Source organism: Salarias fasciatus, chromosome 8 (genome assembly GCF_902148845.1).
Source record: "Salarias fasciatus chromosome 8, fSalaFa1.1, whole genome shotgun sequence".
NCBI classification, from domain to species: Eukaryota; Metazoa; Chordata; class Actinopteri; order Blenniiformes; family Blenniidae; genus Salarias; species Salarias fasciatus.
In genome coordinates this window covers 10,661,342-10,679,695 of record NC_043752.1, presented here as the reverse complement: position 1 = coordinate 10,679,695, position 18,354 = coordinate 10,661,342, and the positions used below count along the sequence as shown (strand labels likewise).

Below are 18,354 nucleotides of genomic sequence, written 5' to 3'. Positions count from 1 at the left end.
GAAAGCTGCGGCTAAGCAGATTTGCTCCTCAATTAGCTGGAGTCAGTCGTCAATTTGTGAACAGTCTCTTTATTTTACACGAGCAGAGAGAAAACCTCTCGAGAGCAGAAGAAGAGAAAAGAGCACATCACCACTGCGCCGGTGCTGTTTGCAGGTGTTTTAATACTCATGATTCAGCACGGTACACTGAGGACCAGCAGATGGCTTCAACACGGGTAAAGAAGGAATACAATGTGGAAACACGCCGTATTTACAGGGGCTGCGGATTCTGTACAGGATACACGGGATCACAGATCGCACGATGCTTCACGACACAATGGCTCACAGCACGTCAAAGCAGAAAACACGTCCAGGGTATAAAAAAAAAGGAAGCTCTCAGAGGCGGCCCTGCGAGAGCACGGCAACGGCACCATCTCCTGGTTACACACCACACTTAACTTCACCGGTTTGCTCTATCTAAAGCCAGAACAGACGCAGGACACGTACTGAAGTCCGAGGAGGGCAGCTATCTATCCGTCTATCTACAGCCGGTACAAAAAAAAAAAAAAAAAAAAAAAAGACACGGAAAGGCCCGACGGTCGGCGCGCGATGGCTTCAGAGGAACAGGGTCGTCCCGTTCAGCTGGACAAGACCCGGCTGGAGTCTGTGCACGTTTCAGCTCTTCAATACAAACGGAGGAGTTTATGTACACTTGATGACTGTTCTTCACACCACTCTGCTGTTTCAGCTCTCTAAAGACCGCCGATTGCTTGAATACTTGTTTGACCAGCTTATTCTAAACGCATTAGAAATATTAATCACACATTAGAATGTTCCTAAAATGACAGTAAACTGATGTGAAACACAGCAGGGTGGTGTTTGAAACAGTCGGTGGTTACAGAAGCGCCAAAACGTGCAAAATCGCCAGTCTGGTCCGGAGCTGAGTAGCTTAGTCAGGCTTTAAATGAACAACAGCACTTTGACTAGTAAAGGTAGAAGAGCAGAAGCCTGAAGAGAGAAGCCCTGTCTGGAAAACAAACATCACACACGTCTGAATTTTTTTTTATAAAAAAGCAAAATAGCAGGATCCTGGCCTGCTGCAGGAGTTCAGGGTTTATTTACATGAATCACGTTCAGAGGGACGTCAGGACACAGCCAGCCTTTTGCCAGCTAGTTTAGTTTCGCTCTTTTTTAACCTAATTTGCTAAAACTCACACAGAAGACACATAAATAGACGAAATTAGCATAGATTTTTGTTTTCGTTTGACCATCTTTAAAGTGTCCCCAGGATACTGAACTAACACTAGTGTCCTTTAAATACATGCCATGCTGACTGATCTATTTTTAAATTATTATTTTAAAGTCTCATTGAAAGGCCCTGATCAGCATGCCGAAGAATACACACACACACACACACACACACACACACACACACACACACACACACACACACACACACACACACACACACACACACACACACACACACGCACACTTCAGCCTCCTCTGCCCTCACTGCTGGACACTTTGGGATTCACACCACCGGGTTGAGTTTGGAAATGAGCGCGCGCGGCCGTTTGGTCGCCGTCTCCGGGGGGGAGGGGGTCACGTGACGCAGGCGCTCAGCCGGCGGCCCTCCGTCACACCGCGACCTGCGCGTCTGCGCGGTGCGCGTGTGTGTTTCCAGTGTGGGCGGCGCCGTGCTGATGGCGGCCGTGCGCGCGCTTGGGCTTGATCTCGTTGACTTCGTCCGTCTCCTCCCGGCCGTGCGCGAGCGTGCCGCGCACGTGAGGGTCCTCCTCCGCCGTCCCGGCGACCTCGTCGATCCAGGCCCGGAAGCGGCTCACCCGGGTGTAGAGCGCCGGCGAGGAGGGGTCCGCGCAGCCGTAGCCCCCGGCCACGACCCCGGCCAGGCTCCAGCGGCCGGACTGCGGCTCCTGGCACACCAGGCCGCCGCCGGAGTTGCCCCCGCAGCCGTCGCCGTACAGCAGGCTGGTGTCCGGCGGGCTGCCGGCGCACAGCGTGCCGTGGCTGGAGAAGCTGTCGCCGTAGCGCTTCTTGCACTGCCAGGAGGACATGACGGGAACCCAGGAGGCGATGGCGGCGTCTGCGGGGAGGACGGAGGACGTCCATCAACAATGTGACACCACAACACCTCACTGTCCAGAACACACTAGTCTAGCAGGCACTGGGTGTTACAGATATTCGCCACAAGGTGGCGCCAAATACAAAGTAATGACAGCATCTCCTGGTTTCATGGGAATTCATGAGAAAGTCAGGCGCTCCTCACCCGGCCCGGTCCAGCCTGCCGTAACCATGACGACGCAGGAAGACGGAGAGTTCCCGCTCGACGTCGTGTCGGCGGAGGGAAGGCACGCCGCGTTCGTGTCGGGGTCAAAGGTCACGCAGTGACCCTTGGCGCTGGGCAGCTTGAGCAAGGCCAGGTCGTGTCCGCCGCTCTGGCCCTTGAACTTGCGGTGAACCACCAGCCGCTCGGGCGTGAGCGTGCGCTCCGACGCCCCCACGCGCACCATGTACCTGGAGGGGTCGCTGCCGAACCTGCGGGCGGCAGACCGGGAGGGGGGCGGGGTTAGACCCGCGTGGTCAGATGACCCGATTGACAGCGATGCGCTGGATTTACCTGCTCACACAGAAGGCAGAGGTCAGCACCCAGCAGGGGCTGATGAGGGTGCCGCTGCAGAGAGGACCGCCGGCCTGCTCCTCGGACCGGAGCCACACCGACACCTGCCACGGCCACGTGCTCCTGAGCAAGACAGCCACAGAGTCCTGAGCATGACTTCAGTCTCTTTTCATTAATCAGTCCAGGTTTTGATGAAGCACCTGAGCATGTTCTCCTCCCCTTGGCTCCTTCTCTTCCCTTCGGCCTCCACCATCTTCCTCAGACCGCAGCTGGACTCCCGGGGCTCCGTCTTGGCGGTCGACCCCCGCGGCGTCACGTCGCACCTCACGCCGGCGTCCTCCCTGCGCCTGCAGCCCTGGATGCTCTGCCCCAGGGAGGGGCACTCTCCCAGGAACTCCTCCTTCCCCGTGCAGCGCACCTGGTCCAGGTGGATGGGTCCTTTCCCCTGACCGAACCCGCCGGCCGCCTTGGCCCCGCCGCTGCAGAACAGCAGGGAAGGCTGTGTGAATTTCTTTCTTTCTTTCTTTTTTTTTTGTTTTTTTTTTTTACTCGAAGTGTGTATGAAGCGTTAACCTGTGTCCGAGCTGTCTGCACACCACGGCCGCGTTGAGGTCGTTCCAGCCCGAATCACAAATACTTCCCCAGTCGCCGTGAAGGTACACCTCCACCCGGCCCTCCTTCCTGCTGCTGCCGCCGGCGAGACGCACCAGGGGACCTGACAGGGAGAAACAAGACCACTCGCCATTCATATTCATGTCGGCGCGCCGGTACAGAGCCGGGGCAGGTAAATGTCATCCGTTCACTCAGCTGCTGTTTTCATTCTAATAGACGGCGTGTTTTGACAGGAGCGGAGAGGAAACGCCTCTTTATTCTGCCTGCTGTCAACATGCGACATTCAAAGGGTTTGTCGGTGAACTCTGACCTGTGGACGGGGCGATGGCCGGCACCTCGTTGGTCTCCTGGCCGGGCCGGGCCCGGCAGCGGACGCCCACGTCCTCGCTGTGGGAGCAGTCGGTCCGGCCCCAGATCCCGTGCCGGCAGTCCAGGAGGGACGTCTCGGACCCGTCGCACTGGACGTCGTCCAGGAGGATCAGGCCGACGCCCTCGCCGAACGCGCCGCCCGATACGACCTCAGCGTGACCCCTGAAGGAGCGGAGGACATCTACTGTCTGATTCACCTGTTTAATTCTCTTCTGTCGTGTCTTTTTCAATTCAGAGACTTAAGCTGAAACCTGAGGTTATAGAGTCAACAAATGATCTAAAACTCATCTGTTTGGACCGAGGGAAGAAACCAGAAACCCCAGGGGCGAAAAAAAATCAATCTCCGTCTGACTGTGATTAAAGCGCTGCTTCAGTATTCCCACCTGTAGCCCAGCTGCCGGCAGACGACCTCGGCGTGCTGCTGGCTCCAGTGGTCGTCGCACACCGTCCCCCAGTCGCCGTTATGGAACACCTCCACCCGGCCCTCCCAGGGACTGTCTCCCCCGACCAGCCGCACCACGCCGTCTGAAACCCAGTCAGAATACTGAATTAAAGGCTGACGTGCCCGACGAGCTGCAGCCGGATGGTAAAGTTTAAATTTTACAGAAGCTGCATTCCCAGTTAATACTGAAGTCGTCTCATGATTTGATGTGTTTGTTCTCGGCTCTTGTAGATCCTCTTTCAGCCCGTCACAAACAGGATGTTGCTGTTTCATGAAGTAATGATTAATTGATGCTCGGGCGCTATATATAGCTGAGCGCAGTGGCTGTGAGCATGTTTGTGTGTGTGTGTGTGTGTGTTGTGAACCTGTGTATGGGCTGCAGGAGACGCCGGCATCCTCCATGTGGTCACAGTTGTGCTGCTCCCAGTCGCCGTGCGGGCACTGATCCAGGAAGAGCTCATTCCCTGAACACTTCACGGCGTCCAGCAGGATTGGACCTGAACCCTGACCGAAGTGAGCCCAGGACCAGGCCTTTGCCACGCCCCTACAACACACACACACACACACACACACACACACATTTTGTTTAATTCAGCTGTGAAGCTGGGAACCAGCCAGTAACCCTCCTGGACTGAGAAAAAGACGACCTGTAATTGAGTGTTTTTTAGAGTGTGATCGCAGTTGTTGACGATCAATAGCTCGGCGGCTCCCTCAAACAGCGAGAAACAATCTGTGAAAATACCTGACACACACACACACACACACACACACACACACACACACACACATCCACCGCGGAGCAAAAACAAACTATCCAGGTGGGAGAAAACAAATCGTTTTCCGTTCATTTCGCTTTTAAGTGTCAGAACACATCAGAGAGCGCGTGCAGCTGTGTGGGAGCCTGTGCAGCGGCATCAGGACATGTATTATTCACACACACACACACACACACACACACACACACACACACACACACACACACACACACACACACACACACACACACAGAGACACAGACAGTGAGGCGTCCCTGGGTGCTTATAGAACACAGGAACAGTTGTTTGTGGCATCAGTTCCATTGTTGTTTGACACTCAGACTCATCTGTGATGTTTCACCAGGGCGAATCTGAACGCCTCTGCAGGCTGAGAAGTAACTGCTGCGCTGTGTGACACCGATGAACCGGAGCACAGTCACAAACCCGGCTGCGAAATGTCACTTTCCACCGAATCGGTGGAAACCGTCCAGATCATTGACGCACAGGTCAAAACTTCGACATGCTATTTCCTCTAGAATCTGCTGAATCCTCATTTATAATGGTTAATAGAGTGGATTCATATTGAAAAACTTCTGATATTCTCACAATCAGTGCTGAACTGCAATCAAATGCTGGAACACAACACAGCAGCGGAACATGCGCCGTCTTTATTTATGGAAGCTGCTGGTTTGTTCAGCTGAGTGTTGCTCATGTATCCAAATCCCTTCTTTTTTCCTCCTTTGTGTTACAAAACTCCACTGTCATCAGAAGACAAATTAAAACCACATGAGTGAGTCATACTGGAGCGCAGGCTCTTTATTTTGAGTCAGATCCACGTTCCCAAACGTGTAATAATCTACAGCTGAAAATAGTCAGCAGATGAATCTGCCTGAGACATTTTTATGTAGAGCTGCTTAAATCCAACTTCAGTCACTCAGAATTTCTGTAGCAGATGTTTTGCAATTGAATCAATGTAAAAAGGAGAAGTTAAACGTTAATTGTGAGCACTCATGCGTAGAGTGCATCCATTTCCGGCGATGAAACACGAACGTACCCGAAGCCCAGCTGTCTGCACACCACCTCTGCATCCCTGTCGTCCCACTGGTCGTCGCAGACGGAGCCCCACCTCCCGGCGTGGAAAACCTCCAGCCGACCTTCGAAGTCCTCCTCGCCTCCGACCAGTCGCAGCGGAGGGCCGCTGCCTGAAAGACGCCCGAAAATCAGCTTGGTCTCCCTTTACATTGAGGAATCATGACGACAGTGAGACGGTCCTGTCTGTGTGTGTGTGTGTGTGTGTGTGTGTGTGTGGTCTGTCTGGTTGCCATGGCGCTCTGGAAGTCGCACTGACCTTCTGGTGTTGCGCACACCACTGCCGCCTCGTTGCCATGGCTACAGTCGCCGGTGACGAACGTCCGGCTCCTGCACTTACTCAGGGTGTTCTCGTCGCCGCGGCAACCCAGACGCTCGTAGTGGAAGAGGCCGGAGCCCGAGCCGAACTCCGAGTGCTGCAGCGCCGTGCCGATCTCACTGCGGGAGACGGGAAGGACCATAAATAACACGCAGGGGAAAACAAAAAGAAAAAAAAAACTTGTCTTTGGTTGTTCTCACCCCAAACCCAGCTGTCTGCAGATCACACTGGCGTCTCTGTCGGTCCAGTGGGAGTTGCACACCGCCCCCCACTGCCCGTTCAGGTAGACCTCAACTCGCCCACTGCCAGAGGAAGAGCTGCCAACCAGACGAGCCACGCCTAGAAATTAAAAAAAAAACAAAAACACCTTCAGTCTTAAAGCAAGACTGTTTGTGAGTGTGTTGTTCTTCTGAGCAGTGCAGCACAAAGCCAGCCTCCACAAGGCGAGCGTTCCAGCAGGCTGTTATTCACAGCTGGCCTGACAGAACATGATCGCTGCCGTAACTTACCGGGTTTCTCGGCTTTAACAAGGAAGCGGCTCGCTGTGAATCACCTCAGCAGCCGGCAGAGCAACACAACTGCTCCGCTCCCGACAGAAGTGATGATTCAGAACGCGGCTGCTCGACATCTTGTCTATTTACACGCCCCACAGGCTCACGGGAACATTAGCATTCATTTGAAGTTTAGTTTCGGGTGACGCGACACATTTAAGAGCCCGGCATCCACTCGACTTGAAACTCGGCTCTCCAGAGGGAATTATCCTCGTCTCTTCAGCTGCTAAACCCCGCAGTACTCTCACCAGCTCGTCTTTAACAGTGTCAGTCTGCTGCTGTGCTGGAGGCTTCGGGGCTTTCAGGGCAAGAAATTAACTCACTAAAACTTTGTTGGTTTGTCACCACAAATAACCCGGCGCGTCTCGTCTATTCAGAGATCTGCCGTTAATGCACCAAGAACGTTGTTGCTGTTTTTGTTGGTGTTGTTGTAACTGCATGTGGCCTGTGTGTCGGTACCCTGGTGGCAGTCGCAGTAGGCCCATCCAATCGCCCCCGAGTTCTGCCTGAAGAAGCACCAGGGGTTGGACTCGCGGTCCGGGTTCCTGCAGAAGCTGTGGTCTCCCAGTCCCCGGCCCGGGTACTGCATGACGTAGTCCGGGAACTCGGTCCACTTCAGGCACGGGGCGCCCGAGTCCGTCTGGGACACGGTGCCGTTGTAGTATCCCAACTCAGTGAATCCCTCGGAGCAGGACAGAGGCACTGCACACGAGAGAGAGAGAGAGAGAGAGAGAGAGAGAGAGAGAGAGAGAGTTAATGAGAAGACGGAGGAACAAGATCATTGGGATGAGAGGAGGATTTAGGTCAGAGAGGACAATGAGCAGAACAGGGAGTGAAATAAGGAAAAGTTGGGGAGAAAAGAGATCCAAGAGGAGTAAGACTGGCCTTATTCAAGTCATATTATCCCCATGTCTGATTTTTTATCTGAACATGAAAGCTTATAGAAGAGCCTCGTACGCTGCCCAGAACCACGGCAGGATCCTTCTTAATGCATTCACTGCTCCTGATCCCCGCTCAACCCGGAGAAATTTCCACGGCCTCAGAAGTCCTCACACTTTAACATGGCGGTGACCAGAAACCTCCGGTAATCTCCTCCGAGTCGGAGGGGAAAGTGTGAGCGCAGCTGAGACTGACTGAGAGGGAAACGCTGACAGCAGACTGGAGCGAAATGAGGCCACAGCAGGATACACGAGACCAGCATCACACGAAAAGCAGGAATAGTGAAGAACATAACGAGCTGAGTGGTGAAAAGGGAAGCATCGCGCTAATGAACTTACAGGTGCAAAGTGGTGCATCCTTTAAATAGTTCTCTTTTCTATGTTTATAAAGCAAATAGAGTGCACAGCAGAGCACATCTACATCTTTGTTTAGGGGGCATCAAACCGATGTTTTATCTTTAAAAAAGTAAACATGACCACGAGGTGGTACAGCAATATCAAAGCATTTCTTATAAGGCTTTGGGGAAATAAAGCAGGGTAACCACACACTGCTAAATCTAAACCACTGGACCACAACAGAAGCATTATAACCTCATATTTTCATGTGTGAGAAAGGCCTTCCACGTCAGTGCTTTAGGGGTTCTTCTCAGTTTTTTTTGTATATTTTGTTCTTGAGGCCAAGCATCCATTAAAACCATGATTAATCGGAGGGGTGTTTCAGGACCCAGAAACAGACTCTTATCTGTCTGACACACACACACACACCTTGGCCATCCTGAAACATTATCTACACCGTGCAAGCCTCATGCACACTCTACACATGAACTAACACCGAAAGCCACGTTGACAGATTTCTCTCTCTCTCTCTCTCTCACACACACACACACACACACACACACACACACACACACACACACACACACACACACACACACACAGGAAAAAGAATAAACACCGGGACCAAATTGGGAGCAGATAAGAGGAAAAGCAGCAAAAGCACTGAGAACTGAAACAGAAATATGTCCTGAAGTATAAATAATAAAGAGGACACTCAGTGAGACAGCTCAGAAATAACGGTGTGTCTGTCCCTTTAAGACAGAGCAAAAACAAAACAGGAAGAAAGTGAAAGTACTTATTTAAAGCAGAAAACCAAACGGTCACTGCTTCTTCTCTTTCTGTTTCTCTCTGGTAAGTGTTTCTCGACAGTTTACGCGCATTTATGTGCACTTTTCTCTCTTTATTTATGGTGTTTGAGCGGAAAATTGCTGGTCGTCTGCAGCTGCGTCGTCCGTAGTCAATTAAGTAAAGCAGGTGGAACTGCTCTGAGAACAGATAAATACACACGAACATATTTCAGACGCTGAAAAACTTTCCTCAGTAACCTTCCCGCTTATCGTCTTGTGTTGTGTTCGAAATTAATCCAAGAACAGTGAAGTCATTTGTAGCGCTTAGAATTAACACGTTTTTAAACTTCCAGCAATTCTATGGAAAAGATGGACAATGAGACATACTCTGGCAAATCAGTTTGTTAAACGTCTGTTTGGACTCAGTGTCGTTCACCGCAGACTACTAAAGTTAAAAATTAAGTTAAGATTAAAACAGAAATAAATACTTGAATCCCGCTGGCGTTGCTGCTGGATCGAGTGTTAGTGCGGTGAAACAGCTCCCCCTCTCGGCTGGCGGAGGAACTGCACACCCACGACGTAAAACATGCAACAAAAACAATTTTCAGTTTTCAAAATAAGTATATCTGATTCAATTTGCATGTTTTCGTGTTTTCTGAAACCACCTATTCGCGTAGCTCTGCTGCTTTTCACTTGCATTCTGATTCATTTTCGAAGTTTGCAAGGGAAATATTTTGAAAACCGTCACATATTCCATGAAGTGTGAGCTGCTGCCACAATTTTAAAAATTAACCAATCAACAGTCAAGAGAATCAGTTAAGCCTACTTTTCTATTATTTAATAAACTTATATTAGAAAATACAAATATTGTTCCAAAACTACATAAAAACTCATTTATTCCTGCATTTTGAACATTTTCATTCTAAAGTTTATACAGTTTTCATGATAACTCATCCTTTCTTGAACTTTGATGTTGAGCATATTATACTGCCTGTCTGAAGAGGGAATAACAAAACAAATTGTAAGATTATTTTATTTGCACTTTATTATGAAAACTGAGGTTATTTCAGAACCTGCACTGTGAGAATAAGGTGCAATATAACGGGTTGTTTCATTTAATTTAAAGGTGCTGTAGGCAGGATTTTGCTAGTCAGTGCTAATTTTTCTGTGTTTTCTTTGGATTAAATGTTAGAGTATCCATTGATAATCCTTTAGGAGTGTAGCATAATTGCACTACCGCGAGGGCGCAGCGTTTCCATCTGTCTCTGTTCTGAGCTGAAAAGGAATCTCGACCGCTCCAGGTATCTTTGACCAATCAGAAGAGCCCCTGAGGCTCTATCCTGATTGGTCGAGGGGGCGCCGCTTTAAAGCTCTGTTTCTCGTGAACGCACACGAGGAAGTCCAGGCCCGCATATTTACCTGCTTCATCGGACATAACATCATCAAAACTCCCCGGAGGACACTGTCCGTTTCTACTGTAGTTCTTAAAAAAGGCTTTGACCCCAGGCCCACCGTGAAAAGGTCACAGGTGAATCAACCCGCCGGCGCAGGCGGCAGCGACACTGCTGGCCCCGCTCGGCACCCCGAGGTGGGCACGACTCCGGGTTTCAAATCGCCATCTTGGATGGGTCAAATCGCCATCTTGCGAAGGTAATACTGCCTACAGCACCTTTAAAAGTTTCTGTGTTTTTCAGAAATGGCGTCCAGCAGCGGTGTGTTCTCTGAGGATCAGTTTCTTTGTCCCATTTGTCTGGATGTGTTCTTTCAACCTGCCTCCATCCCATGTGGACACAACTTCTGTCTGCCCTGCATCTCGTCCTACTGGGACGGGCCGCAGGCCTGTCAGTGTCCCATCTGCAAGGCGTCTTTTCAGCAGAGACCCGATCTGAAGGTCAACACCTTCATCTCAGAGCTCGCCTCACACTTCAAGTCGCTCGAGGTGACGGACGTCTGCGCCGGCGTCGGGGATCAGCAGCGGGCCGGCGACGGAAGCGCGGTGCCGTGTGACATTTGCACCGACACGAAGAAGGACGCCGTCAGGTCGTGCGTGGAGTGTCTGAGTTCGTACTGCAGCGTTCACCTGGAGCCTCATTACCGAGCGGCGGGGCTGAAGAGGCACACGCTGGTTGAACCGGCGGCGGGTCTGGAGGACAGGATCTGCCCGAAGCACAACAGCCTCCTGGTGTCCTTCTGCAGGGACGACAACCTTGTGCTTTGCGCCGTCTGCGCGAGCTCGTCCCACACGCAGCACAGGGTCGTTCCCGTGCAGCAGGCGTGCGTGGAGATGAGGCGCCGGCTGGCGAGCGCCGAGGACAAGGTGCAGGAGGAGATCCAGGAAAGGATCAACAAGACGCAACGCGTGAAGGAGTCACTGAGACAAAGAAAAGCCGAGACCGAGGAGCTGATCGCCAGCAGCGAGCAGGAAATAACGGAGCTGAAGGTCAACGTGGTCAGGGCGATGAAGGAGAGGCAGAAAGCCAACCAAGAACACGCAGACGGATTCATTCGGGACATGGAGCGGGAGACTGCCGCGCTGCAGAGGACTGCACAGGAGCTGAGGGAGCTGAAGCGGACTGAAGACGGCCTCGTCTTCCTCCAGAGGTTCTCTAAAGTGACGCTCCTGCCGCACACCATGGATCTGTCTTCATTCAGCCTCAGCACACACCTGGAGCTGCAACACATACACAAGTCGGTGAGCAATTTGGCGTCTCAGCTGCGAGCGCTGCTGAACCAGATGAGCTCCGACATGAAGGACTACTCCAGCGGAGCATGTGGGCCGAATGACGGCGCCCTGAGACGCGCGCAGCAGCACGAGGTGAACGTGGTGCTCGACGCCGACACCGCGCACCCGCTGCTGGTTTTATCCGAGGACGGGAAGCAGGTGCGGTTCAGCGCGGACCCCGACCTGTGGCGTCGGCGCGCCCTGAACCCGACCACGTTCAGCGAGCACCTGGCCGTCCTGGGGCGGAAAGGCTTCTCGTCCTGCAGGTTCTACTTCGAGGTGTCCGTGGGCAGAAAGACGGAGTTCTGTCTGGGCGTGGCGGCGGCGTCCATCCCCAGGAAGACGGCGCTGGCTCGGACCTTTAACTCCAGCCTGTGGGCCATCTGGTTCCTGAAAGACCGGTTCGAAGCCTTCGGCTGTCCAGACGTGCCGGTGTACCGCGGCGGGGCGACGAGGCTGGGGGTGTACGTGGATTACAACGGAGGTGAAGTGTCGTTCTTTGACGTGAAGACCGAAGCACTTATTTACTCCTTTACTGACTGTGACTTCAGAGAGAAGCTCCATCCGTACTTTAATCCCTGCGATAATGAATATGGCTGCAACTGGGATCCGATGATAATTGTCCCCGTTTGCCATGCAGATTAGGCAGAGACGTCAGACACCCGGCCAGATGTAGGTTGATCATTAAAATGCAGCTGTTATTATTTCAAAGATAAACCTCCTTATTTCATTTTCTGCTTTCTGTTAATGCAACTTTTTGTGAAGGCAGAAAGTAAATAGTTTAAGTGGATTAGAAGCACCCTGCCTTAAATACAAAGAGGGTTTTGGAAATGAACCAAAAGATGAGATTTACTCAGAGCAAAGCTTTTCTCCACTCAAATGTTTGCAAACATCATTGCCTTGATCAATTATTTATCTTCAAGAGAATGTAATTGGTTGGATTAACGAAGCAGAGGAGCCTAAATAATTAAATATCCGAAATTACTGAAGTGGTGAGGTGTAACGACAGAATAGTAATAGATTCTAGAAATGAGAAAGGAAGCTTGTGATCGCTGTTGTTGTGTCTCTGTGTTTATTTCAAGGCTTAACAATACGCAAGTGTTCACGTTTGAGAACACGGATCCAGCAGACACTGATATTTTTGCAGTTTATTTTTTTTGGACAGTTCACATATAAGTTCTCACGCGTCGTTTCAGGAGGAGTCATGAACCGCACTTGATTGTTGATGATGAGTTTTGAGCCTATTGTATGTTTCCATGGTAACAGTACCACTAAATACTATCGCCAGTCCCATAAACCACACTACAAGCGTCCAGTCCTGCAGTCCCTCTTTATTTGAAGGACGAAGTTTGTTAGTTAAATAAAATTAAATGAATATTATGCACACTACATGACCCTGAATCGTTCAGTATTTTTGTTTATTGTGATATTTTGTTTTTTTAACAACTCTGTGACAAAACACTGTGATGAAGGACGAGCATCTCTGAAGCTATGTGACTATTATTCCTGCACTCATGCAAATCTGATTTTCAAGTTTGTATTGTGTTTGTGAGGTTGAGATGATTGAAGTTTCGCTGGTTTATTGCTCCGTAATGGTGTTTAAATATTTATCTTCAGCCTGATAAAAGTTTAATAAAGTGCAAAAGCATTACGTAACACAAACCGACTCTTCTTCTGTTTGGCTCCTTCACCTATAATTTCATTTTTAATTTTCACCGTCGCTCTACATTCTCATCCTCCGTTTGTGTTTCCAGTTTATATTTCATTCATCCGGCGCTCGAACACAACCGCCGCCGCCAGCGCGCTCGCCATCCTTATTGCCACGACAACCATATTCTGCCTATCTCCATGGGAACGCTCCGTCTCCCCCCCCGCCTCCCCAACCTCCCATAATCCATTTCCCAGCCACAATGAGTATTTGACACGGTCCTCACTCGGAGGCTGGCTGTATGGGGGGTGGGTGTGTGGTACCGGCTCCCTCAAACACAAAACCCATTTTAATAATCACAGAACATCAGTGTGTTTTCACAGTTTTCCTTTTTACCTAATTCAAAATTTTTTTTGACCTAATTCTGATGTAATTATGTGCAACAAAGAGGCCATGTTATGGAATATTTTGATTCGCTGTTATCGAGTATAAAACCCGGAGAAAATGGACAAAGAGCGAGCTCCGGGGTGGTTTGAATGCTGTGCTTGTGTTTGTGCTCCGCACATGATTCACCGGTCTGTCGCCTGGGAGAGCGAAAGCAACGTCTACTGTATTGCAGAAATGGAAACCAGCCAGAGAAGAGGGTCCTCACCCCACCCCCACCCGCCGGCGTCGGCACGGCGTGGTGGAGGTAGAGACGAGGAACGAAGGAATAAAAAAACACACCGGAGAGGAGGAGCGGCTGAGTGTCTGACTCAGAAATGTGGCTTAAACTTGAGGGAAATCAAAGCAGAAAGAGCACAGAGGGGGGAGACGGTGTGGGAGGGAGAGGATGGGTGGATGGAGGGACGGGGTGTGCAGACGGCGCCCGCCTACCTGAGTTCTGCACCTCGTTTAAGTAGCTGTCCTCAGCCACGACCTGCAGGAGGAGAGAGAAACATGCAGCGAGTTAACATTAACATGCTTCCTTTACTGATCCGACCGGAGACGACAACAAAAATGGTTTCTCCTCCTTTTGCCGGGGAAAGATGAGACCAGATTATGAGTCTGAAGAGGACGAAGAGAAAGCCAAAGTCAAACAGGGCCCCTGCTCCTCCTAATGACATTACGGCGGGAACAGGCGACCCGTGCCACGGAACACGGGCGACGATTTCTCCGTCCGACGTCAATCACACGGCTCCATTAGAGTCGTATCGGTTGTGACGCCTTGGCAGCTGCGTCCCGTGGCCCTCACGGTAATGCAAACACACACACACACACACACACACACATCACGGAGGAGCAGAAGGCGCACACAAAGAAAGGCCGAGATAAATAAGCAATCAGCCAGTCCATTTCACCCGCAGAGGAGAGGCGAGGCGGAGTGGTGCTTCCAGCCTGAGCTTTTAGTCCTAACTGATAAAACTCCTGCACCTTGTTCCTGCTAAGAGTTTGGCAAATTAGAGTTGATTTTCTTTGCTTTTATGACTTCGTGATTTTTAAGCTAAGAGAGGTCAAATCTGTAAAAGCACAATTTGAGTCTCACTAAAGTGTTTTTTTTCTTTTTTTTTTTTGACACACGCTGCTGCTTATTACTGCTCGTACTCTTGACAACCTTCATGTGTCCTCAAGAAACAGGTGGTGCTGGAAGCCCGGGGACACGCTGAGAATCAAGATGTTGTGTTTGTTCCGTCAGGAGTAGGCTCCTGCAGGATTACAAAGAAATAAAAAAGGGGGCTTGCTGGTAAAGTGGAGAGATTTCGCCATATCAGAGGGAATGAAGGAAGCAGCTGAGAGAGACACAAAAACATGAATGGATGGAGGAAGGTTCTCAACAAGATTTCCTGTTTTTACATTTCTTATTAACAAAGCCCATTTCTATAATGAATGTTTTGGTGACAGTTTGGCGGCTGAAGCTTCACTGACATGTTATTTCAAGACGTCAGATCGGGATGATGCAGAATAGGAGACGGACTGACTGGAAACAGAGATTCCTCCCACTTTACACTTCAGTTAACGCCGATGCAGTGTCTATAAATGTACTGTAGCTTCAATCAATCAGTCAAACTTCAGAAAGACTCTGCTCCATTCGGATGCAGAGTTCAGAGTTCGTCTTAAAAGAGACACTGAAATGTATTTTACTTGGAGTGATTGACTGTGTGGGATCTTATGATCAACTAACAGTTTCTGACTGGATTATTGATCACTTGATTACATCGATTTGATTCTGATATTGCTCTGTTTTTCGCTGTTTCAATTTCTCTGGACACTGAGATTAAAGTTGAAACTGGTGCACTTTTGATTTTGTTCAAATAAAACACTAACGTCTTTTATTAAAGCCCCGTGAAGGTGGAACAGTCATTCAGAGGATTCAAACGGTAGCGAACAACCACTGCTGCATAGCTCAGATCACAACCAAACCCACAAAGTTAATGTAACAAACACTCCTGTAACTGTTACCAATCGCTCTGACAGCAGCAGGAAACAAGATTAGATTTCTGTGCATTGATAAGTACTTTCAAAATACATTTCTCGGGTAAATCACATGGAAAGTAAACAGTGGCAATTTATTTTTCCCAAAATGTGGATATGACACAGTAATTGTATCTGGTTAAAAAGTATATTTAATACAAAAGATTTTAATTCAAATGATCAGTCATTGGTTTATGATTTTGAAAGCTGATCACAGAATAAACAAACTCCACTTCATTATGAAGGACACCACAGACTCGAAGACAGTATTACAAGTCCCCCTAACCCTCTTTCTGTGTGGAGTTTGCATGATCACCCCGGGTGTGGTTTTCCTACCAATATACTCCCATCTTTGAAGTTTCTCCTCTGATGTTGAACAGAAGAAAGCGCTGCTGCTGCACTAATGCAAGAATTGTCTGATGAAGGCAAAAGGCTGAAACTCTGCAGTGGGCTGTTTGTGCTCCATGCACGGCTGCTCGGCTCTAATGAAATCCTGCACACCGCCGTCCTCCTCCAATGACTCCCGCACGGCCCGCACAGCTCAGATGCTGCACGTGAACTCACTCACTGCGAGCAAAAACGTGAAAACGAATCAATGTGATTATTAATTGATTGCTCCATCATTAATTGACTCGCCACTCCTCGCGCGGCTGATCCAACACGCACGCACGCACGCGAGGGAGTGCTGTAAACTTGTTTGGCTTCATGCATTACTGAGGCTGCCTCCCAGCTGATGCTGCTCGCGCGCACGCACCTGACAACACCTGCCCTCGCGTGCGGGAGTTCCTCTCACGATCCCCCGCCGTGGGGGCAGGAGGAAGACGGGGAGGATGAGGAGGAGGAGGAGGGAAGAGGGAGATGCCACAGACCATGCATGGGTGTGTGCGCGCGCGTGCGAGACCGTTTCGGCCGCGCGTAATTGGACAATGTGCTGAGATGCCGCCAGTAATTTGCATGAATACACATGTGGTGCTCGACCCGCACCTGCTTTGTTGTAATCCTGAATTAAAGGGTTTATTGTTGAGCTTGAAACAGCCTCATCAATCCACTGATCAGCTATCAGCGCCCTCATTAAGCTGTTTTTTACTCCTTCTCAGAAAAAAAAAAAGGAACGTGCACACATAAGAATAAATAAATGAGGCCACATTGCATTAAAAAAAAAAAAAAAAATCCACCCCATCATCCTGCAGGACGGAGAGAAGCTCCTACCTCCGCCAGCAGCGGCAGCCAGAGGCAGGCGGTTCCGATCAGGCACAACATCTCCCGGCTGGTGAGAGCCATCCTTCCCGCCCGGTGTGTCCGGTGTGTCCGGTGTGTCCGTGTCATCGCCCGGGAAGCTGCCGCTCCGCTCCCATCTCCGACCTGCCCTCCGTCCGCCGCTCCCTCCCGAATACTGACGGGCTGCGAGGCTGAGTACGTGGGAGGGCTTCTTTCCTTTTTTTTTTTTTTTTTACGCACAGGAGGCAGGGTGCGGCACTATAAAGGAATCACACACACACACACACACGTACGGCACACTCACACACACATGCACACACACTAACCGATCCAAGGGGTGAAATAATGTTGAGCTCTGCAAAAACCTGATACCACAAATCTCTCTCTCTCTCATTCGCTCTTTCTCTCTCTCTCTCTCTCTCTCTCTCTCTCTCTCTCTCTCTCTCTCTCTCTCTCTCTCTCTCTCTCTCTCTCTCTCTCTCACACACACACACACACACCCTCTCGGCTGTAGGTACCTGAAAGTTGTTGTATTTGATCTGATCATTCAGTATCTTGTATCTTATGAGTTGAGGAGTCAAAACAAGAATTCTAAAATAGCTCAGCTCAAATGTTGGATCTGTTCTACAAAGATCCATCGATTGCACAAAGATTTTTCATGACCTTCAACCCTATAATTCAGGATGAGCAGTGGATCCCTCCTGTCACCTATTCTACCTGCTGGTTTGGAAACCTGAATGTCAGGAGAGCTCATGGGAGAAAGCCCGATGAGAAGCATGAAAATAGTTTTGGAGACAGGTGGTCCTCAGACTTCAGGCAGTCATCTATAAATATACTGGGTAACCTCATTAGACTCAAGCTGCTCTCCAAAGGAAAAATGGCCACATTAAATCACCTAAACTGCAGTGGCGAGCACTGCGAACATTCCCTGATTTCCTCTCACCGCTGCAGCTTTCATTTGTTAAACCGATCATATTTAATCAGCTTTGTGAGGGAAACATCCAAACCGGAGAGTGGCTGTGAAATGAAATCAGCAAAGTAGAAATTTCTGGCTGACGGGGACCGAAAATAAGAAAGAAAGGGGGAGGGAAAAAAATTTATTTTGATTAAAGTCATCAACAAAAAGTCTGTTGCTTGAAAAATGCTGCATTTGAAGCTGATCCAAGAAGAGGCTTTTTACATCAGCACAGATAAAAACGGGAGCTGCTGCCAGGACGTTTTGTCTCCACTCAGCAGTTGGACTGGACTGCCGGAGAGAAGTGGTCTGTTCAGCTTTTTCCTGCTCTTCAGGGTCGTTTTTTTAAAACCGTCCAGAGCAGGAGACGTGCTGTCACACTGAAGTCCTCTCTAACAAAAAATGAGGACAATAATAGTGCTGAACCACATCTTTGTCAAACAAATGAATTTTTTTTTGTATATTTATACATTTTGCTTTTCATCCAGGAAACATGAGCGGCCGTCAGTCCCTGCTTCTCGACCTGTGGACACTCAAGGCT

The 18,354-nt window shown here is 49.8% G+C and overlaps 2 protein-coding genes across 3 annotated transcripts; one reads left to right on the top strand and one right to left on the bottom strand.

The window, feature by feature from the left end:
* Positions 1-1,166: 1,166 nt before the first annotated feature.
* LOC115393100 (neurotrypsin-like) lies at positions 1,167-16,968 on the bottom strand. Its single transcript, XM_030097927.1, has 14 exons — positions 16,850-16,968; positions 14,066-14,108; positions 7,217-7,459; positions 6,407-6,545; positions 6,147-6,325; positions 5,853-6,000; positions 4,409-4,587; positions 3,985-4,126; positions 3,543-3,763; positions 3,194-3,335; positions 2,821-3,099; positions 2,621-2,743; positions 2,270-2,538; positions 1,167-2,086 (listed from the first exon to the last, which is right to left on the bottom strand). Exons 1-14 carry the CDS (start codon positions 16,964-16,966, stop codon positions 1,620-1,622), a joined length of 2,691 nt encoding a protein of 896 aa, XP_029953787.1. The 5' UTR covers positions 16,967-16,968; the 3' UTR covers positions 1,167-1,619.
* Positions 8,819-13,207, top strand: LOC115393103 (tripartite motif-containing protein 60-like). Of its 2 annotated transcripts, none has more exons than XM_030097939.1 (2): positions 8,819-8,883; positions 10,514-13,207. In XM_030097939.1, the coding sequence occupies exon 2, from the start codon at positions 10,516-10,518 to the stop codon at positions 12,184-12,186; it is 1,671 nt and encodes a 556-aa protein (XP_029953799.1). In that variant the 5' UTR covers positions 8,819-8,883; positions 10,514-10,515; the 3' UTR covers positions 12,187-13,207. The 2 variants fall into 2 exon arrangements, with proteins under 2 accessions (XP_029953799.1, XP_029953801.1); XM_030097941.1 differs by lacking the exon at positions 8,819-8,883 and adding an exon at positions 10,169-10,407.
* Positions 16,969-18,354: the final 1,386 nt, after the last annotated feature.

What these genes read in the sequence shown, in the direction of transcription:
- LOC115393100 (XM_030097927.1), bottom strand. Translation starts at nt 16,966, where the DNA reads ATGACACGGACACACCGGACACACCGGACACACCGGGCGGGAAGGATG. An exon ending in CTACTGCGACTGCCACCAGG is followed by an intron (nt 6,546 to 7,216) that starts GTACCGACACAC and finishes TTTAATTTCTAG; the next exon opens with GCGTGGCTCGTCTGGTTGGC. An exon ending in TCTGCCTTCTGTGTGAGCAG is followed by an intron (nt 2,539 to 2,620) that starts GTAAATCCAGCG and finishes TGCCGCCCGCAG; the next exon opens with GTTCGGCAGCGACCCCTCCA.
- LOC115393103 (XM_030097939.1), top strand. Translation starts at nt 10,516, where the DNA reads ATGGCGTCCAGCAGCGGTGTGTTCTCTGAGGATCAGTTTCTTTGTCCC.